Source organism: Sinocyclocheilus anshuiensis, unplaced genomic scaffold (genome assembly GCF_001515605.1).
Source record: "Sinocyclocheilus anshuiensis isolate Anshui unplaced genomic scaffold, SAMN03320099.WGS_v1.1 scaffold1371, whole genome shotgun sequence".
Classification (NCBI taxonomy): domain Eukaryota; kingdom Metazoa; phylum Chordata; class Actinopteri; order Cypriniformes; family Cyprinidae; genus Sinocyclocheilus; species Sinocyclocheilus anshuiensis.
This window is the reverse complement of record NW_015539833.1, coordinates 1704279-1727938: the sequence shown is the minus strand read 5'-3', so window position 1 is coordinate 1727938 and position 23660 is coordinate 1704279. Positions and strand designations below refer to the sequence as shown.

Below are 23660 nucleotides of genomic sequence, written 5' to 3'. Positions count from 1 at the left end.
GACGAAATTTACACATTCTGGGTACACCAGAGACTTATATTACATATTGTAAAACGGGGCATAATATGTCTCCTTTAAAAATTTGGGTCACACTTTATTTTAAGGGCCAGTTCTCACTATTAACTAACTATTAACTATGACTTTTGCCTCAGTAAACTCGTAACTCGTGTGTTTTTAACGTAAACTTGTGTGTGAATGAGAACTTAGTTTAGTACTCACATGCTGTGACAGCCGCTTTCTGTCCATGTGCTTCGGATGAGTGCTCTCAGAAAACCTTATATCAGAATTTTGTTTTAAATACGCATATGGTTTAAAACGCATGATTTCAGCACGATAAACATGACAATCAGAACCAAAGCAGATGTTTTTAGCAGGTACGAGCTGTAATGGCGCAGCTCTATTCTGGAAAAGGGGGTGGGGAGCAGCAGTTCATTTGCATTTAAAGACACAGGCCCGAAAAACAGCGTGTTTCTGCTTCCCTTCAAAATAGGCATTTTCAAAATTATATAATGAATGATCTGTGGGGTATTTTGAGCTGAAATTTACACATTCTGGGTACACCAGAGACTTATATTACATATTGTAAAACGGGGCATAATATGTCTCCTTTAAAAATTTGGGTCACACTTTATTTTAAGGGCCAGTTCTCACTATTAACTAACTATTAACTATGACTTTTGCCTCAGTAAACTCCTAATTACTGCTTATTAATTGTTAATAATGTACAGTAGTAGTTAAGTTTATGTATTGGGTAATTAAGGTTGTATAATACATTCATGCAGAATATGTGCTTTTTAAGTACTAATAAACAGCCAATATGCTGATAAAAACATCACAATAATCCACAAGTAATCCACACCACTCCAGTCCATCAATTAACATCTTGTAAAGCAAAAAGCTATGTGTTTGTAAGAAACAAATCAATCTAACTTTAAATCCATAAATTTGGTTAATAATCCATAATAACCAGGGGTGCACATACGTTTTTCAGCCTGGTTCTCATAAGAGAACCTGGAGATTTGGTTTGGTCCTCACACTGCACACAGTGAAACCCATTAAATACAACTATAAAAAAATAAATGAATCATAGTGATAATATTAGTGCACTTTATTTATTTAGTTTTTTTTTAAATAAAATAATAAATTAATAATAAAGTGTGATAATACTATTATATTTTAAAATAAAAAGGGAGTATTACATACAAATACAATTATTTTATAATAAACTTAAAAATAAAATGCTAATATTTTTATTATTTTAATTTGAACCTTAATTATTATTTTTAATTTGAATTATTTTCATTTTTAATTTTCATACTTAAAATCAGCAAGCTTTTATTTTGGCGGGTTGCCGGCAAATAAGTATATGCGCTTCTGGGTTTTGCGCTGCCGATTGTAAAGCGTCAACTGAATGAAATGTCACAGTTTTGCATTGTGCTTTGAAAAAATTAGCGGGTAGCCTAGATTTATGCTTTCAGTTTGAATAGAAATCTTATACAGTACAGTTTGTCGATCTAAAATGGTAATTGTGCATTAAAAGCTGTCAACCATGTCGGTACGCAAATGCGCTGTCAGAACTTATTTACACAGCGCATTTTTTATTTCTTTGCATGTGCTTCGAATGTGTGTGCTCAGAAAACACTATATCAGAAGTTTACACTGATATGGCTTTAAAACACATGATTTCAGCGCGATATACACGATAATCAAAAAGAAAGATTTTTTTTTTGGTAGAGTATTTGAGGTACGAGCTGTAAAGTCACAGCCCTATTCTGGAAAAGGGGGTGGGGAGCAGCAGTTCATTTGCATTTAAAGAGACAGGCCCGAAAAACAGCGTGTTTCTGCTTCCCTTCAAAATAGGCATTTTCAAAATTATATAATGAATGATCTGTGGGGTATTTTGAGCTGAAATTTACACATTCTGGGTACACCAGAGACTTATATTACATATTGTAAAACGGGGCATAATATGTCTCCTTTAAAAATTTGGGTCACACTTTATTTTAAGGGCCAGTTCTCACTATTAACTAACTATTAACTATGACTTTTGCCTCAGTAAACTCCTAATTACTGCTTATTAATTGTTAATAATGTACAGTAGTAGTTAAGTTTATGTATTGGGTAATTAAGGTTGTATAATACATTCATGCAGAATATGTGCTTTTTAAGTACTAATAAACAGCCAATATGCTAGTAATATGCTTGCTAATAAGCAGGGGTGCACATACGTTTTTCAGCCTGGTTCTCATAAGAGAACCTGGAGATTTGGTTTGGTCCTCACACTGCACACAGTGAAACCCATTAAATACAACTATAAAAAAATAAATGAATCATAGTGATAATATTAGTGCACTTTATTTATTTAGTTTTTTTTTAAATAAAATAATAAATTAATAATAAAGTGTGATAATACTATTATATTTTAAAATAAAAAGGGAGTATTACATACAAATACAGCTATTTTATAGTAAATTTAAAAATAAAATGCTAATCTTTTCTTCTTTTTTAAAAGATGAATTTTCATCATTTTCAATCTTAAAATCAGCAGGCTTCAAACTTAAAATCAGCAGGCTTTTATTTTGGCAGGTTGCCGGCAAGTAAGTATATGCGCTTCCGGGTTTAGCGCTGCCGACTGAAGCTCATCAGTGAATAAAATGTCACTGTTTTGCATTGTGGTTTGAAAACGGCAGCGAGTAGCCTAGATTTATTTATGTATTCAGTTTGGATAGAAATCTTATACAGTATTACAGTTTGTCGATCTAAAACGGTAATTGTGCATTAACAGCTGTCAACCATGACGGTGCGCAAATGCGCTGTCAGAACTTATTTATACATCGCATTTTTTATTTTGGTCACGCATGCGCACCTGCGTACCACTTATGTACACCCCTGCTAATAAGCAACTAGTTAATAGTGAGAATTGGTTTCTATACTAAAGTATTACCAGAATGAATCATCCAGATTAGACAAATAAAATAATTGTATTTATTATTAGACAACTAGATTCGGAAGAAAGCTTGAGAAGAGGAGAAAGGCAAAGAAGTTCAGCTGCTTCTTGTAAGATGTGATGCTCTCAGCAGTCATGCTGTTGGTGGTCTTGGCACTTCATTCCACCAGAGAGGAACAGAGAGGGTGAAGGTTTTGGAGATTGACTGTTTCAGTAGCAGTCCTGAAAGCCAGTGTCAAAGCCTTGAATTTGGTACAGCTGGGAACCAGTGGAGTGAGAGCAGGAGGGGTGTGACTGAATTCTCTTTGGCTAATTGAAAACCAGACATGCTGCCACGTTCTGGATCATCTGCTGAGGCATAGTCGTGCTGGTTAGAAGGCCCTCCAGTAGTTTTTTTGTTGTTGTTTTTTTTAAGCAAGGGCTTTATTTTGATTGTTCATTTTAAAAATCTATTTTAATATACATTTTTATGATTTAACTATTCATTAGCTTTTCATCAACCCCCTAGTTACTTTGCTAACCCTAGTGGTTTTGGACTTTATACTGACACCTATTGGTGTGGATGAATGGTCAAAGGTTGTTAGTTACCAATGCCAAGCACATTTCTGCACATTTCTCCTGTTGAAGAATTGAAGTACAAAATATTTTCAGTTGGCTTGCTTTGGTCAGTTGGGTATACATTAAAACACATGTTCTACTGATTCCTGCACAAACATGTAATCCTGTATAGATCATGCCCTCTGAGAACTAGCAGGGGTCCTCGCTAATGACTTCTGCTTTCTTTCTTGCTTTTCTTTTTATGTTTTCTAGGACATGCATATCGTGAGCACAGATCAAGGTCAGGTTTTCACCGCCGTCCAGGAGTGGAACCAGAATGATACCTACAACATGTACATATCTGACACACGTGGGGTGTACTTCACCTTGGCCCTGGAAAACGTCAGGACCAGCCGTGGCCTCGGAGGCAACAGCATGATCGACCTTTACGAGGCATAACTTCATCACTAACTTGTTAACAAGCTAACATTAGCCTTCAAGGCTTCATGCTAGATGCTCATTACTCCTCAGACTGCATTAGAATTCATGTCAGACGCTACTTCTCGCCCTGGCACTCAAGCATAGCCCACATTATCTTAAGCCTCTGGGGAATTAGCAAGCGTAAATGAATGATAGCATTGAAGACAGAGAGATAAATTGAGTTGTAGTTAAATGTTGTCAAGGGGGGGAGAGAGGAGAGAGATTGCTGATTCAATGGGAACTGCTCGTGTTTTGTGTATGACTCCTTCTATAAAGGGATCCTATCACGAGGAATGAAGTTTCCCTTGATCTTTCAAGATAAAAGAGTTCATTGTATCATAAAGACATTTCGTAACTCGTTTCCCTCTGGAAAATGTAGCTCAAGTTTAGCTGTGGTTTGGAGCTTGATAACGGGTTTCTAGCTGGTACTTCAGAAAAGAACAATCCTAAAAAAATCCTAAAAAAAAAAAATAATAATAATTTTGAAATTGCTCCAAAGCACACTTTTTATTATGCCTATTCAATAATTTGGAGGGTTTTTTTGTTTGTTTTAAAGGTCTAAACAAGCTTGGGAGTCTTTATTAAAGGCACAAGCATCAGTCTTAAAGGGATAGTTCACCCAAAAATGAAAATTTTATGTTTATCTGCTTACCCCCAGGGCATCCAAGATGTAAGTGACGTTGTTTCTTCAGTAGAACACAAACAAATATTTTTAAGTCAAAACGTTGCAGTCAGTCAGTCTTATAATGCAAGTGGATGGGAATCACAGCTTTGAGAGTCAAAAAACATACACAAACAAAACCAAATTAAACCCTGCGGCTCATGACGATACATTGATGTGTAAATACACGAAACGATCGGTCTGTGCAAGAAACTGAACAGTATTTATATAGTTTTTTACCTCTGATTTTCACCGCAATGTCCGAACTGTCCTAGCGCGTTCGCATCTTCTTCTTCTGCCGGCACGTGACGCATCTTCTTCCTCTTCTTGCTTTACGGCGGATCGCAGACTTATAAGTGCATTACTGCCACCTATCTCTCAAGTGGACCCTTGACACTCAGAAGAAGAAGACGCATCAAGTGCCGGCTGTTGAACGCGCTCAGGATGCGCTCTGGACAGTTCGGACATTGCGGTGAAAATCAGAGGTAAAAAACGATATAAATACTGTTCAGTTTCTTGCACAGACCGATCGTTTCGTGTCTTTACACATCAATGTATCGTCACGAGCCGCAGGGTTTAATTTGGTTTTGTTTGTGTATGTTTTTTGACTCTCAAAGCCGTGATTCCCATCCACTTGCAATATAAGACTGACAGACTGCAACGGTTTGACTTAAAAATCTTTGTTTGTGTTCTACGGAAGAAACAAAGTCACCTACATCTTAGATGCCCTGGGGGTAAGCAGATAAACATAAACGTTTCATTTTTGGGTGAACTATCCCTTTAAGGACTTATTGGAGACTTTTTAGAGAGAAAAAGTCTTATTGGAGACTCTCCTATGATAGAAAGAACTCTTATAAAAGCCAATAAAAGAAAAGAACATACAATAAGTGAGACTAAATGAAAGGAAGTGCCTTTCTCTCTATCAATTTCTCCTGTTGTCTCTCTTCCTCAGTTCTTTAAACACCTCTCAGCGGTAGTCTGCATTATACTTCTTTTGGGTCAGTGGCATTGTTCTGCTTTCTTCTTTTAATAAGAATATTAGACTAGGATTTTTTTTTATCTTATACCAAGTATGAAGTAATAAAGTGAAGTATATTTGTTTTCAGGAATATTTGAGTATATCTATATATTAATATTGATTTACATTTAATTTAAATATGTTTTTTAAGCTTTAACAGGAAAAAAAACACGCTGAGTGGTCTAACAAAGTAATGAAAGTGTACAGTGTTTAAGTTTAATCTTATAAATATATATATATATATATATATATAGAGATAGATAGATAGATAGATAGATAGATAGATACATGACTTTTCCATAAAATCACTACTCAACAATTTACCACAATCAATACTATTTTGTGAGGATGAATCCCCACAAAAAAACTTAAGTATCGGAAGTATCAGTGTCTCAAGATCGATCCGCCTGTCTGTGGCCAGAACTCTCACACTGCATGTAGTTTTTCTGTAAGAATAGATTTGCCAATTGAGTTCAAGGAAACCATTCCTCCTTCATGACAGTAAGACATTACTATCGGAATATGGTCGTTCTCAGCATATACTATAACATATTGCTTTAAAATTAGCAGCCTGTACCAAGCACAAAAAAACTGAGGAATGAAACATTTGCTTCCCTTGTACAGGCGGCTAAAAATAGTCTCCATTAGTGAGTGCTAGCAAGGATGGTTTCATTAATGCATTGGTTATGATGCATCTCCCCACTTCTCTGCCAAGGCTGGCTCAAAGCACGCTCACCCTGCCAATACTGAATCAGCAGTCCATCCATATCTCTAATAGATTGCAGCAGCCTTCATTAATGCTTATTGAAAACTGGCTTTTTTCACTGAAGCTCCAGTTGGAGCCTAAGATGCAACTTGTGACTGGACGTTTGTCATATTTATCTGCCTATTGATCAGCGAGAAGTGGGGTTGTTTTACTTTTATATATTTTTATAACGGCAATGATAGATAATGCATATTGTGGTTCTGGCACTCTGTGCGCACACTTCTTTGGTATTGGCATCAGCGGCGTGCTGCCCTGTGTGCAAAGGATGCACACTGCTTACCTTGGAAACACTAGTGTTTAAATATACACTACCGTTTAAAAGTTTGGTGTTAGTGTTTTTTTTTTTTTTTGCACATTAATACTTTTATTCAGCAATGTTTTTTTTTTTTTATCAAAAGTGCCAGTAAAGACTGTTACATTACAAAAATTGTATTTCCAATACTGTTCTTTCAAACTTTCTATTCACATTCCAAAAAAAAAAAATAAAAATTATTTCCACAAAAATATTAAGCAGCACAACTCCTTTTTTTGTTTGATAATAATACGAATAATAAGAAATGTTTCTTGAGGAGCAAATCAGCATATTAGAATGATTTCTAAAGATCATGTTATACTTAATACTGGAGTAATGATGCTGAAAATTCAGCTTTAAAATCAGAGGAATGAATTACATTTTTAACATATATTAAAATAGAATACACTTATTGTACATGTAATAATATTTTACAATATTACAGTTTTACTGTATTTTTATTACAGTTTTTACTGTCATCACAAAAACAAATTAAATTAAAAATATGTTAAATAACATATGTAAAAAGTATGCAAAATAATAATATTTTACAATATTACAGTTTTATTTATTTATTGATCAGATAAATGCAGCATTTTATCTTTCCAAAACAATAAACACATCTTAAATAAATAAATAAACTATCTGCACACTTTTTGAATGGCAGCGTACAATGAACACAAAAGATATATGGACAATTAAAAATATATGAATGCTTTACACTACATATCAGACTAAGAGGCATACAAATAAGTTATTATTTTAGTTATTTATTTTTACCAACCGGTCTAAAAGTTTATTATAAGTGGATGTAGAAAGTCAATTCCCAAAGTTGCCAGTGGTTTGCTATTTGTCTTTCCTCCCAGTTGAAAACTCTAGCATTGCTGGTCTCCAGCATATGATGCACTCCAAATGGCTTCTTAAATAGTTTAAACAGCAAGACCTTCTTGGTCATTTTGCTCTTGTTTTAAACAGAAGTAATTCAGGCTAAAGATCTTTGCATTGTTTGCTCAGTTGCTCTTATGATTGTTTGCACAGTGCTGAACACATAGTCCTGAAGAATTCATTGTAAACACAAATGAACAGCTGATCCGCTCTCTGAAGTATGACCCGATTTGCAGAGCATGCTGAATATGAACCGTTCTACCACAACCAGTACATCCATCTTCTTCCGGGAGAACATTGGAATGGAGAGATGGAAGCTAAAGGATAATAAATAATTACCGCTGTGATTGACACGTCTGGCCAGCGAAGGAGGGGACCTCATTAGTCGTGTCCATCCAATGCGGCTCCGTCACTGTGACACTGTCAAATGCAGTCCCTATTAGTGCCACTTACAGACTCGGACCCTGCCTTAGAGCATGCTTCACTAGCGGGGCGTGATTTAAAATGGGTCGCTAGCACCACTGTCACCATTCAATATTGCTAAGTTTGGGCTTGTTTTAAGCTGAGGATGAGCAGCCTGGCACTGGGTTAGATGCTTGTCAGTTAGAGTAATACCTTGAAATTGTCTGGAGCATGTCAGCTAGCTTCGGCTATCACGGAGTGGGCGCTAGTGTCTGTGTAATTAAGAGATGTTAGTAGATGACAGTCCGAAGCACTTTAACGGCGAATGTAGATGTTGATGTTAATATTTGTATCGTATTTCTTCCCCCTTGTTCCCAGGTAGCAGGGATTGAAGGTATGCTCATCGCTAACAGGAAGGTGGAGAACCAGGTGAAGACGTACATTACTTACAACAAGGGCCGAGACTGGAGGCTTTTGCAGGCGCCCACTACTGACCTGGCAGGAAATCCCATTCATTGTGTGCTGGTAAGAAATGAGACAGAGAAATAAAGACATGTTTTGGATTTTTTTATTTTATTTTATTTTTAGTGAGTGAACAATTCCTTTAACTTGGTCAGTTTATTATGTTAATCATTACTAAAATGCAATTATTTTATTTTATTTTATTATGACATAATTTTTTATTACATATCATTTTTTTTTGAGTGGGTAAACTATTGATTAGTGATTGGAATAGGAATGAAATAGAAATAGTGATTGAACTATTCTTTAAACTTGTTCTGTTTGTTATTATTGTTAAACATTACTAAAATATTTACAATTATTTTATTTTATTATTATTATTTTTGTGTTTTAAATATAAAGGAATAGTTCACCCACTAATAAACATAAGATAACATATAACATATATAACATAACATATAGTATAATAAAATTAAATAATTACAAGTATTTGTAAGTTAAACATTACCTTGGTCAATTTGTTATTCATGTTAAACATTACTAAAATAACAGCATTTTTATTTATTATTTCATTTTTTTATTATTTTATTTTATGGGTCAGCTTGTTATTTGTGGGAACACAAAAGAAATACTGTCTATTAAGTGTCTAATTCTTTAAAGGTAATATTCTTTCTCCAATGGATTTGATTAAAGGCAACAGACTCTGTAATGCATAATCAGAAATGATATTGATCTACGCAAATAATAACTTTTATATTATTTGTAAATGGCAAGTAGTTTCAAGGTATTGACATGCATAGGGAATCATTAATATGTAGTAGCTGTATAATGTTTAGATGCAAAAGAAAAAAAAATAGTCAAGGCCAAAGAAACATACACAGAAAGCTCCAGCATGACTGAAGAGGCTTGAATCCGAGTTGACTGTAATAGTCCTCTGCTTTGACACTCTCATTAGCCTCCTGTAATCCTTACGATTACCGACTCGAAATCCTGTTGCCTTTGCCGTCCATATAATAATGTCAAGCCATCCATTGAGTGGATGAAAAGGGCAATTTGTGGTGCATGGAGAGCAGATGTAATTCTTGTTTTGTTATGTTGGAGGCCCCAGGAGAGTTGCTTCTCTGCTTTAATGTCAAATCCCTGTCTTTTGCCGGTAATGACTGTAAAAGGCAATTAGCGTTCACGGTAAGGGTAGCGGTCTCGACAGAGGGCACTCCAAACATGATTATATTGCCTTATTTGTCCTTGTTTTTTAGTTTTTTTTGTGAAAACCACAGTCGATATGTTATTATTATTAATTTGAGCTCTTCAAGTTGTTATCTTTTTAGTGTTAGATAAATGAGTATGTGATACCCACTATTGCACTCGGTAATAAAACATCACACCTGCCCTTTATTACAAAACCAAACACGCACTTCTACAAGTCATGGCTTGAGGCTGTATACATTTGAAAACACTGAAGCTACATGTTATTTCTGAATATTTACTAACTCGGACCACTCAGCTGGAAGCTTGAGGCTACAATTTAGCAAGAGTAAAATTAAATCAAAACCTGCTTTATTTGGAAATGGTAAAAAAAATTGGTATAAATTTAACTCTGCGCCAATAATATTATAAATGTATGATGTGCACTACCATTCAAAAGTTTGATTCAGGATTTGTTAAATGTTTTTCAAGGAAGTCTCTTGTGTTCACCAAGGCTGCATTTATTTGATCAAAAATACAGTAAAAACAGTAATATTGTGAAATTGTATAGCTGTTTTCTGTTTGAATATATTTTAAATTTTAATTTATTCCTGTGATGCAAAGCTGAATTTCCAGCATTATTACTCCAGTCTTCAGTCACACGATCCTTCAGAAATCATTCTAATATGTTGATTTGCTGCTCAATAACCTTTATTATTATTATCAATGTTGAAAGTAGTTATGCTGCATACTATATATATTTTTTAATCTGTGATATATTTTTTCTTCTTCAGGATTCTTTGATGAACAGAAAGTTCAAAAGAACAGCATTTATTGAAATAGATTTTTATTTTATATTGTTTTGTTTTGTTTTTCAATAAATTAGAAAGTTTTTACTGTCGCCTGTCACTTTTGATCAATTTAAGGAATAACGTTTTTTTTTTGGTTTGTTTTGTTTCATTCATTCATTCATTCATTCATTCATTAAGCATTCATTCATTAAGCAAACAAACAAGGTAGCAAGCAAGCTGGCCCCAAACGATATAGGGAATAGACCTCGAATAGATATATAATGGAATAGAGTAACGATAACTGCACATACATTATAGAAACAAAAGATTATTTAAATTAGACAGCCAGTGTAGGCTTTTTAAAAGTCAAAACACATTAAATAGCTACTTTGTTTCATTTCTGATTCTGACAAAAAAAATAAAAAATAAAGCAGACAGATTTTTATTTCCTTTTGAACTTCCACGGAATTTTCATTATTGAGTAAACAATTGCTATTGCAATTAAATGGCTGTACCTCGTGATAAAAACTTAAATAGAGCATCTGTCAATTGAAGGCGCGACGTGCCACTGGCTGCTTCCAGCGCAGACAGCTGATCCTAATGAGCATGATTTAGTTTTGGCGAGTCAACGCCACACCATGGTGTTATGTTGCTTTCCAATTCAGGAAATCAATTTCCTACTTTGAAAAGTATAATAGAACACCATCTAAACTTGAAAACTTGTGCACCTTTTTGGCAGATGCACACTGTTAATGCACCAAACATCATAAGCAAACAGGATACATCAAAAAGTCAGAGTTGCTACGTTATGTGATAAAAAATGTTTGCAGATGTTTGCAAACGTGCAGAGACAGGTGTGATCCTCTATGTTGATAATTGTGCATCTACAGAACACATTAAAGCAATGTTTATTTTCTGTAATTGTGTTGCCAGGCAATTTCTTTGTTGATAGTCGAACACCTGCTAAGCTAAGATTACTACTGCCATTTAGTTTTGTTTTGTATCATTTGGCCTTTATGGTCTAAAATAAGACATTTCAGGTTGGAATACTCTACATCTGAATGTGAATGAAACAGAATTATTCCCACAACAGCTATAATGTCCTAAATTCTGTTTGTGTTGCCTTGATAAGCGTAGCATCTCATGCAGCGTAGTCTTCTATCATCCTTTAACTTGATTGGCTGAATTTCTAGATTTATCGTCTTGATTTTCCTGAGCTGTGTTATTTTGTTTACATGCAGATCTCCGACCACAAGATTAACCGTATCCGGTATGCAATAGATCACATAGTATTATCCATGTTTCATGACAGTGAATTATGGGAGTTGTTTCTGTATTATGAATTGTGTAATATTAAGCATAAAGTCGCCTACATTATGGCCAACACAGCAGCACTCGTGCGCTTATTGTCTTAGACTTTCTCATGCCTGCGGGATCACATCGGCTTGTTTTGATTGACAGCTACATTATAGCTCTGTTGTGGCTAATGGAGGATGTGTCACTTTCTCTCTGCTCAGCCGTTTTGCTCGCTGCACCTACAACTGCAGATGTCAGAGAACCCATACCTCTCAGGCTCCATCTCCACCAAGAGCTCAGCGCCAGGAGTCATCGTGGCTACAGGTAAAGGGTAAACCTGAGCGGCATGTGTGGGACTGTCATGTTCGGCTGCTGTTGGGTGTGTTGGCATGTTTATAAGAAACTTAAACATTGCTTGTTACGTCAGGCTAGGACACATTCACTCCAGAGCTTTTGCTGCGGATCCTCACGTTTGTTTGCAGACAGCGTTTGGTCCGTTTAGTTGGTGTGAAAGTGAATTTTTGCACCAACTGAAAATGTAATTTGGAGTACGACTCAGCTTGTTTATAAACAAATCACTCTAAATCACTAATACAAAGAACTTTTGAATAGATAGTTCACCTGAAAATTAAAATTATTTACTCACCCTCATGTCGTCGAAAACCAGTATGACTTTCTGTCTTCTCTGGAACACGAAATAAGCTACTTTGAGAAATGTGGAAGTCAGTGGAAGTCAATTGAAGTCAATGGTGAACAAAACTGTTTGGTTACCAACATACTCCAAAATGCCTGCTTTTGTGTTCAGAAGAAAAAATGCATTTTTGGGATGACATGAGGGTGAGTAAATGATGACATAATTTTCATTTTTAGGTGAACTATCTCTAATGTAGGCCTATACAGTAATTTGCATATTTGACCTCTCCTGGTCAGTTTGGTATAAAAGATCACAAACTTTTGAACAATAGAATATTTGGAATGCTGTTTTTGTTTGTTTGTTTTTTAGACTATATACTTATTCGTATATAAAGGGGGTTTTGAGTTGTAATACCGTCATGTGACCGTGTGCTCCACCTAATAGGTCCCTTTTTCTGGATAGATAATGTAAAAAAGTATACTCTGTATTCATGAATGTTGTAAAATTAAAATGTTTTGAAATAGCAACTTGTTTTACATATAAGGAAGTTCTCTGAACATGAACAGCTCTCACATTTCACATTCCCAGTGGGTTTGCTGTTAAAGTTGTCACTAATTTCTCACAGGCAACTCAAAGACATACAATCACTTCCCCTCAGTTCATTGTGACCGTCTTAGAACAGGGCAACAGCACACAGCAGAGGCGACTGTGGGTGGGTTTACGCTAGTCATGATGTTTGCGTACGTGGGCATAAAACAACACAACACTGTCTACAGTACACAAGAGCAGAACTGCAAATATGTAGCACTCATACCTACTCTTTCTCTTGTTCTCTCTTCTGTAATTCAGAGTCATTAGAGAAAAAAAAATATTGCTCAGAAGTTTCTATTTTAATACTTCATTTAAGTAACTTTGACCTAAAATGCACAAAATGAAACAATTCACAATTTTAAGAGTAAAAGTATGGAAATATAAAATGAGTATGGTAGCATAGCTCAGATAATTTGGTCTTGGATGAGAAATTTGATGAGAAGTGTTTGAGTTCATACTGTGACACTTGATTTTTAATTTCAGACTTTTGTGTCTTGGCAATTGTGAACACAGTATGAGACATTATCAAGAATTTTTTTTTTTTTTTTTGTCCAATATGATTGTGTGTCAGGATTATGGACTCATGAACATGCCAGTCGGAATTGGGTGTATTTGTATGAATGTTGTGAGAATATTGAGCATGAATTGAGCAAATATTGAACCATGCTGTCTGACCTCAATTACAAAAGCTGCTTATTCAAGTACAAATACATATTTGTTGATTTATGAATTTTGAATGTGCTATGCTGGTGTTCGACATTGTTTCATTATTTAACACAAATATTTTTTGGATTTGGTTCATTTCCAGGGAATATTGGCTCTGAGCTGTCTTACAGTAATGTGGCGATGTTCATTTCATCAGACGCAGGCAATAACTGGAGACAGGTATGGGCTGGTTCACACTGGTTCATACTTCCCATTTAGTCACTTGTTAGCAACAACATTTTTTCATGTAAATTCACAGATGGTTTTTAATTGTGTATTTTATGTCATAGAATAAAATGCGAAAATATCTTGAGCTTGTGTTAAACACAAACCTTAGTTCAGGCATTATACCAAAAACCCATTTAAAAAAAACCATTAGACGATGGAACTGGAAGAGCTAAAATGCTAACTATGGCTTGGTTTTGACCTACAAAAATACTTCATCGCTGCAGCACTCTATTGCAAAACCAGAAAGCTTAAACCAGAGTACAAAAAACTAGAAAAACTACCGTATGACTGTGAAAAAAGTACTCAAATTTGTATACAAAAGTTCCTTTTTGAGCCTATTTGTGCAATAAGATGAAAATAACCCCATGTTGTTCTTCCCATGATGCAGATTTTTGAGGGCATTATACCATAACGCCATGTAATTCAGAACAATGGAACCGGAAGTGCTTAAATGCTAACTTTGGCTGGGTTTTGTCCTTCACAAATATGTCATCTCTGTAGAACTCTCTTGCAAAACCGAAAAGGTTAAACCAGAGTACAAAAGCTAGAAAAAACTACTGTATGACTGTGAGAAAAGTACACAAATGTCTACGCAAAAGTGCCTTTTTGAGCCTATTTGTGCAATAAAATTAAAATAACCCCATGTTGTTCTTCCCATGATGCAGATTTGTGAGGAAGAGCACAACGTGTGGTTTTTGGACAAAGGTGGAGCTTTGGTTGCCGTGAAGCAGCCCACTGTGCCCACTAGACATCTTTGGTAGGTGAAAATAAGCTGGTTTCTGCCAGGTTTATTCATGCTGGTTTAGCGAAATTCCTGCTTCAGTTACTTTGGTTGGCACTCTATCTGTCTGACTGGGTCGGTTCTGTACTATTAAGATCATTGAGAGAAAAAAAAATCAATCGTTCGTTTGGTGTAGATCGAACATGCTCCCCACAAGAACAAAAATCACAGGACACGAAGGCTGCCAAATAACAAGCTGTGTCTCATTTAGAAGGCTGCGACCTCCGGAGGGCGCAGCCTTCTAAATGAGACACAGCTACAGATTGGAATCCGTTTTTACGTGGTGCACTATGGGAAGTGTTCCATATTAAAGCTTCCCACTTATCCCCCTGAGTTCACAGATTGGTTCCTTCTTCAAATTGGCCCTCCCTGGTTTTGCTTCAGTGATGTTTAATCCTCCAGAGTCTTAAATCTTTTCTCTCTTATCACTCGAAGAGTTTGGCTTTAGTTTTAGGCCCACTGAAGTGTGGCACCTTCATTTTTTAGTTCTCTTAAACAACTCAAGCGAGACAGTAAGTGGAGTCACAACTGTGGAGGGCAGTTGTGTAATTTCCTGCAAGTATGACTTCAAATAACAGCCTTGACTGTATGTTCTCTTAATGGATACATGTCAACACTAACTCCGACTGTTGCTTTTAGCAGACCGGAGACAACTTGGAAGCAGTGCCATTGTGCATCGTTGCAACCTTGTCACACGTGCTACCCTAATGTTTGCACCTGTGAAATTATGTTGATAATGTGTCATGACCAGAATTTCAGGAAGAAAGTTTTCCAGCTTTTACTTGCTACTGTTCCCTCCCACATTTATAGACGTTAAGATCTTGAAACATGGCTATTTTCTGTTTTCATTTGCACATCTCGATGTCTTCTGCAGGATCAGCTTTGATGAAGGTCGTCAGTGGACACGTCACAGTTTCTCAGCCATGCCGCTGTTTGTGGATGGCGTTCTGGTGGAGGCAGGTGCAGAAAATCAGATCATGACGTAAGTCTATAGAAGTTTGTTTTTGACCATCATCTTTCTCTCACACAAGCACACTGTCTGTGCATCCTCATTATGTCCTTTTTATTACAGAAGAATAGATTCCTCTGAGCTCTGAAAAACGGCTTGTTCAAGAGATACACTCATGAGGAAAGGTTAATTAACCAGACTCTTAAGCTTATGTTGTTAGTCTCAGTAAAGCAACAACACTTCTCATTATGTCTCAGTGCTGGTATATAGTATAACAGGGTCGTATCGTATTTTTTAATTATTACTTTAAACACAAATACATAAGACAGGACTGAAATTTGCAGATTTATTGTTAAAAAGAAACTAGCTATCAGTGGGATCTGCATAAGGATCTGCAGCGCTGTAGGTGCTACACACAGACAGAAACAGCTCAAGTTTCGTCAAACTCTCACACATGTATTTCTTTGTTCATGTATTTCTTTATTTATTTTCTTAGTCTGCTGTTTATGAATATATCTGTCTGATTTATTATTTAAATAAATTGAGAGTGAGTAAATTTGTGCTCTTTATTCAAATTCAAACACTTCTTTATCTGGGAAATAATAATGGTGACAGTGACATTAACTTCACTTTGTAAATATATGAGTATTGTCCGATTAGTGGTTTCATTGTCTTTTTAGGAATCATATTTAAAATTTATTGTGTGTGTGTCTGTGTGTGTGGTTCAGGTATACCCTACATTATGGGAAAAATGCCCCCACAAAGATGGCAATATCCCAAATCATTGTCCTTGTGGGGAAAACAGCTTATAAATCATACAGAATTAAGTTTTTTGAAAATCTAAAATAGCAGAAAGCTTTAAGTGAGGAGTAGGTTTAGGGGTAGGGTTAAAGTAAGGGGATAGAACATACCGTTTCTACAGTATAAAAATCATTACATCTATGGAATGTCCCAATAAAACATGGAAACCCAACATGTGTGTGTGTTATCCAATTTAGTCAAGAAACTAGTTATTTTTTAAAAGAATGAGCTACATTGGGCATTAAATTGTTCTCTCTGAATTCAGATAATTCTAATAACCCCATATTGTCAATTAGGAGAGAGCAATTTCAGACATAGCTGATGAAGTAACCCAGGATTGCTCAGCCCAGCCTCTGGAGATGTGCCTTTTTGCAAAGTTTAATTCCAACGCACGCACGTCTGGACCAGCTAATGAAGGTGGAGTATGAGAATTAAACATTTCTTTGTCAATTGGCAGGTTTTTCGGACACTTCAGTCATCGTTCTGAATGGCAGCTTATCAAAATTGACTACAAGTCCATATTCACCAGAAGGTGCACAGAGGGAGACTACCAAACCTGGCACCTGCATAACCAGGTAAAATAAAACAACAAGCGGAAACACAATTTCTGAATTTGTAATATAGGTTGCAACTGAGTTAGATGTTATTTTCTTAGGGTGAGCCATGCATAATGGGTCAAAAGCAGATCTACATGAAACGTCGTCCCGGAAATTACTGCATGGTGGGATGGGACAACTCCAGGATCCTGTCTGCAGAACCCTGCATCTGCAGAGCACACGACTTTGAATGGTGAGTGAACAGCGTACTTAACCAAATGAACCCAACTTAAGATCCACCCACTGATCCGACAGCTCCATCAGTGATTTCCTACAGGTATATCTTTTCTCGTGCTTCTGGAAGAATTGTCTTAAACGGTTTAATTTACTTTAGACAGACTGTGTTATTAATTTGATCTGACTCCAATTAAAGAAGGTCTCAAATGTAGACTGATTCTAATTATATGCTGATCATCATTTTAGATGTGATCCAAATTTAGATATTTGATTATTACGGGTATGCATATACATTCGCTTTTCTTGTCACGGTCTCACAAACTGGCTAGTCTGAACATACAGTAATCAGAGGTTGCAACTGATGCCATTAACTTATTACAAAATAGTATAGCCATAAATGAATACTTTTATTCAGCAAGGATGTATTAAATTGATCGAAAGTGAAAGTAAAGACATTTATAATGTTACAAAAGATTTATATTTCAAATGTTTCTTGAGCAGTAGATAAGCATATTAGAATGATTTCTAAAGGATCGTCAGACTGAAAAAATTATGCTGAAAATTCAGCTTTGCATTCAAAGAAACAAATACATTTTTAAATTACAATAAAATAGAAAACAATTATTTTAAATTGTAACAATATTTCATAATATATTTGTTTTTACTGCATTTTTTGAATAAATAATGGTGAGCAGAAGATGCTTATGCTTATAACATTTTTTCGGCCTCAATTTTTTGACATGATACTTTTATTGTATCAGTGTAAACCAGTTCATAAATGCTTTATACACAAAAGCAGATATTCATTTGTTGAGACAATATATCGAACCGTTCAAACAGAGCAAGACGTCAAACTCCTGCAAACATAAAGTGTGGTCTAGATTTTCTTCTGCTGTGCAGTTTTGCTGTTTTGTGTCCTAGTCTTTTCTTTAGGTGGGATCACAGATATTTTATAAATCTGCCCAGCCTTTGTGTTCTGTTCACTGGTGATCCAGGAGCTGTTTTCAAAGATCTCAGAATAGACAAAGTGCTTCTACACCAGTGCACTGGTTAACCCCCTCTGTAGGGTCAGTGTAGGTGGGAAAGGTGCCTTTTTGAGGATCAAGATGCATGATTCAGACAGTCTCTGGACTTTAAAGCTTTTAAAGGCCGCAGGGCTGAGAGAGAAAGAGAAGATTGAGATTCTTTCTCATCATAGTCTGTTGTTGTCTGTCTGGAGGTTATTTTAATGCATACTGTATATAAATACCTTGGGATCTATCATCATGTATCACATTCGCAGACCAAGTGTTTTATCTTATTCCAACAATGCACAGAGTATCCTTACTTTGTCTTTAATACGTTATTCTGTTCTGTTTGGTCTTGTTTTGCAGCAAACAGTACAGTTAAAAATCTTAACATGCTTTCAGATATGTGTTAATTTGTCTTCTCTATATGCAAGCAGTCCCCAGGATGTTTCTTGAGTTTTATTGTGTGTCTTTAATTTACCCAGTACTTTGATTCTAATGATATATTTTTTCATTAAACAATCCTTTCTGCAAAATATCAAAAGAAAGGACCCCTTACTAGGACCCTCCTAAAATATGAAGAAAGCTGATTTTTTTTTTCACAGAAAAGGCTATATGCAAGCAGTCCCCAGGATGTTTCTTGAGTTTTATTGTGTGTCTTTAATTTACCCAGTACTTTGATTCTAATGATATATTTTTTCATTAAACAATCCTTTCTGCAAAATATCAAAGGAAAGGACCCCTTACTAGGACCCTCCTAAAATATGAAGAAAGCTGATTTTTTTTTTTTCACAGAAAAGGAAACATTTTTGCTGTGTGAGAAATGTAGTATGTTGAGATATTATGAGAACATTCTGTTTGCAAAATTAAATAGCTTCAGTTTTAGTTTGTCTTTAGATAAAAATATATTTTATTTATTTATTTTTTCCCCCAGAAGTATGTGAATAAACCTTTCAGAAGGGTGTATTACTTCTACCATTTTTTTGTTTTTTTTGCTGAAATTTCACCACCTTTCCTCAGAGGTCTGTCACATTCACTGATTAAGAATGTCAGAGGGAGGAAATATTAAAAGACTGATTCTCTGATTCACTGTGACATGAAGCTCGCACGGAGAAACTTTATACTGTGAATGTGTATGATTGTTCAGCAAGCCTTGAAAGGGCAAATGCATAAAGTATATGAGCTTCAATGATTTTGAGTAATCTTGACTAAAATGTTCTAATCTTGGTAATGTCATTTTTAATTTTTTAGCTGGTTTTAACGCTGGTTAAGTCTTGGACTTGCTCAAATGAAAAGTTAACTAAAAGTCAATTAAATTGATAAAAAAAAGACAAATTCTATATAATGAATGCTATATAAATTATATATATAATTACAATTAATTGTATAATTGTAATTATAAAAATTATTTTAAAAGTTATTATCCATTCTGCAGTCCTGAAAATTGCACGTGCAGCTTCAGTGACAAAAAGGTTTGCAAGTTTGTTTTATTTTATTAATATTTTAGTGTAACCCCAGAAAAAAAAAGAAAAGAAAATGCTAGGTTGCACAATCATCATAGATCTGAGCAGAAAAGTATCTTGTCAGCTGAATTCATTGTGAGAAGTTTATTAGTGCATCAAGTACACAAGGGTCTTACAACTGAAATTGGCTGAAAATTAATGGGAACACATCTTAACTTGACTGTACGTCGACTGTCTTTGTTATATCCTTACATTTTTTCATGTAACATATTCCTGCAAGCCTGTTTATATGTTTACACCATTACCTTGCCATCACAGCAATCTTCTCTTGATAGCTCTTCTAAATCTGTAATTCAACTTCCGTCCTATAGCTACATTCCAAGTCAGTTTTGTAAAAGCTCCTGGCCAGAGCTGCAGCACGTAGTTTAGCAGGAAACATTTATTTCCTTTTCTATCAGGGGAAATTACTATAATATGCTAACTTAAAAAGAAAATAAGCATGGTTTTATTTTTGCCACTTTTATTTTTATTTAGGCAGCTGAGCAATGAAAGGAAATTAGAAATTAGGACATGTTGCATGCTAGATTCAATGCATGTTTCAAATGAGAACTAAGCATTCAGGCACAAGATCAGAACAATTAGCCTTAACTAAGTGAGTTAAACACTGCATTTCAAGATGATGTCTTTCAAATGCATGTTGGTTTAATCTAGCAGAAATAAGTTTCAAATCTTCATGGCTTTCTAACTTCAAGCCATTAATTAAAGTTTGAAAAAAGTTAGGTTTAGTTCTGCCAGAACAGATATATATACAGTATATATATATATATATATATATATAGTAAAAAAAGCATGGCCTTTGACACCATTGAACAGTTTGAACAGCTTGAACAGTTAAGTAAGTAGGTAGGAATTGAATGCACCACGTTGAACTAGTTTAAATCATATCTTTCTGGTAGAACATTTTTGTTGGAGGTTGTACATTTTTATTCCTCTAGTAAACTAATAAAACTACAATGATTCAAAAGCCAGAGTAAAAAAAGCATGGCCTTTGACACCATTGAACAGTTTGAACAGCTTGAACAGTTAAGTAAGTAGGTAGGAATTGAATGCACCACGTTGAACTAGTTTAAATCATATCTTTCTGGTAGAACATTTTTGTTGGAGGTTGTAAATTTTTATTCCTCTACAATACCATTACCTTTTGGTGTACCTCAGGGAACAGTCTTGGACACTCTTTTGTTTTCGTTGTATTTGCTCCCTTTAGATTCGACTTTTTCGGAAGCATAATATTCTGTATCATTTTTACATGCATGATACCCAGCCATACCTCCGCTTGAAACATTGAGAAAATTATGACTTATGACTGCACTTTTTTTGGGGGGGGATCTTCTTGCAGAGGTAAGGTGCTAGTTGCTGGTTCGCAGCTAACTTTCTTCAACTGAATGAAACTTAAAAAAAAAAAATAATAAAAATAAAAATATATATATATATAGTGAATTTTTAGGAATACTACATTTGTATGGCTATAATCTGAGCACTAGCACACAAATATCTTTTAAAACTTGACTCTTATCTGAGTGCTGGATGGGAACTGCTCATAATTAAAATCTCAAATGTGTGGTGCCAAAAGGGACCATGTGGTCTGCTGGGTTTTGTTGTGGATCAGTAATTAATTGATAAATCAAAGTCACTGGTGATATATGAACAGACATTCACTTCAGCAGGTTCCAGGGCTTCTGGGAGAAGAGAGAATTGAAAGATGTTAAGGACATACATTGATGCCTGCAGCTCTCAGAGCAGAAAAGACATTTGTCATCCCAGAATTAATACATCTCACATGGCTGCAATTGTCTCAAGGGCATAAAAGAGGGATATGCTTGAATACAAGATGTGCCGCTGTGCATGGATTAAAGGATGTACAGGTAGTTAAGAGAACGTTTTACATGATAGGCATCAGGGAACGACTTCAGAAAATGTCACAAACCAGATCTTTAAGAAATGATAATGTATGTGAGATTTTTTGTCCTTGTTTGTTTTGTTTTGCAGTGATTATGGTTTTGAGAGAAGAGGGGATGGAAACTGTCTGCCTGCATTTTGGTTCAACCCTTCTACGTTGTCTCAAAGCTGTAGCCAAGGGCAAAACTACCTCAACAGCACTGGGTAAGCTTCATGTATATACAGTATGTAGACCATTCTTCATCATGCTGGGGTTTTACTCTTCTTATGTTGATATTTATTCACTGATTGCTAAATCTGACCTGCAAACATATTTACTTAGCAATTTAAAGGAAACTTGTATGAGACATATTTCGTTTTCATTTTTAAGTTTTAGTAATTTAGTTTTTGCCATCTTTATTAGTTTTTTATGTCCATATAGTAATTTTTTATTTTTATTTATCATTTTTAGTTGTTTTAGTACACCAAGTTTAACTAAATTAAAATTAGTTTAGGTCTTAAGTTACTATAATATCCCTGCTATTTGGCATATATATATATATATATATATATATATATATATTATATCATATATAAATAAACAATAGCTAACTTACAGTATATTCCACATCCAAATAATCATATATTTCTCCTGTGATCACTGGGATAAAGTGAAGAGCATTTTTTTGTAAAGCAATTTCAATCAAACTAGCACTAAACCAATCTTGTTTTAGGAAAGTGGTTATTTTTAATTAAGTGAGCCATGATTTAAACTTATTGTGCTGATGAGCAGGCACAAGCCATATTGACGTGAGCAGGTTTTTAAACTTTCTGGAGATTGTGGTGTCCGTCTTTACGACAACGTTCTAGACAGACAATCCATACAAAGAGACCTAGCTGGACAGATAACACTGTGTAATGGAAAGACTTCATTTAAACCTAATTTAAAACCAACATCAGTCAGAAAGCATATCCATTCAGAGCAAGAGTGCGAAATTACAGACAAGGAAAGAGACAGAGAAAGAATGTGATTATCATTTTCAGAGATTGTGTCAGAGCTGCCACATAAATTGTGGTCAAAACCAATTCATCCTCCAACAAAAAACCAGAGCTGCTCAGAATGGATCTGTCAGGCATGTTGTATTCAAATGGATAAATACAATGACCCATAAGTATTCAGACACTGAGTCACAATGTGAGTGTCACTGAGTTAGATAATGTCAAACCATCAAATCATTTATCTCAAAAGAGAGACACATTTCAAACTAGTTTTTGATTTCGTTGTGTGTTTCAGGTATCGTAAAGTGGTTGCGAATAACTGCACAAAAGGAGTGAAGGAGATGTACACAGCCAGGAAACAGCAGTGTCCGAACCGCCCCCCACGAGGTTTAGTTCTGACAACCCATGATGACAAACTCACAGCCAACATGGGCAGCAATGTGACCTTCCTGGTGCGGCTAGAGGAGGTAAGATCATGATGATGGTCATCTGAATCTGATGAACTCAGCTAATAGAAAATTATAGTAAAATTATCAGTTTCATTGATCAGGGCTGCATTTCCCGAAACCTTCTTAACGCTACGTCGTTCGTAAGTTATACCTTAAGTTGTACCTTTACGTTAATACGTGTTTCCCGAAACGTTCTTAGTTAAGTATACCTTCTGTAAGTCATTCGTTCGTAAGGTTAGTCTGGACCATCTTAGCTATATCTTATCGCTGTTCACAGTTCACTCCGCTAGTGGCCACCACTGTGCAAAAACCTTCTTCACATTTCAGTCGATACGATTGTAATTCTGTGGCAAGAAAAAGTGCAGAACCAAATAAATATTACAATTCTAAAGTTGTAATACACCCAGTGTTCAATTAGTGTTCAATTAATTGAAGTGTTTTTATGCAAAGAATAAAACTGTCATTATACTGATGGTTGTTAGTTTTTCCATTATAATATACAAAGGCACATCGGCTGGCAAAATATTAGGCAGCACATAATTAGGAGTCTATTTAAAGGGAATGAATGTGATGGGGCATTTGGTCAAACTATGGCAGCGAGACAGCGAATAGTTGTCCTAAAT

General features: G+C 35.3%; 1 protein-coding gene across 1 annotated transcript in view; it reads left to right on the top strand.

Annotated features, from left to right (window-relative positions):
• The window catches only part of LOC107684317 (VPS10 domain-containing receptor SorCS3-like), a 213526-nt gene that overhangs the window by 156546 nt on the left and 33320 nt on the right, over window positions 1–23660 (top strand). Inside the window, exons 10-19 of the mRNA XM_016480550.1 lie at window positions 3758–3937; window positions 8367–8513; window positions 11944–12046; window positions 13756–13832; window positions 14546–14637; window positions 15536–15643; window positions 16869–16986; window positions 17067–17200; window positions 21701–21814; window positions 22884–23055. Coding sequence (XP_016336036.1) covers window positions 3758–3937; window positions 8367–8513; window positions 11944–12046; window positions 13756–13832; window positions 14546–14637; window positions 15536–15643; window positions 16869–16986; window positions 17067–17200; window positions 21701–21814; window positions 22884–23055 — 1245 coding nt within the window. The remainder of the gene's footprint in view (window positions 1–3757; window positions 3938–8366; window positions 8514–11943; window positions 12047–13755; window positions 13833–14545; window positions 14638–15535; window positions 15644–16868; window positions 16987–17066; window positions 17201–21700; window positions 21815–22883; window positions 23056–23660) is intronic.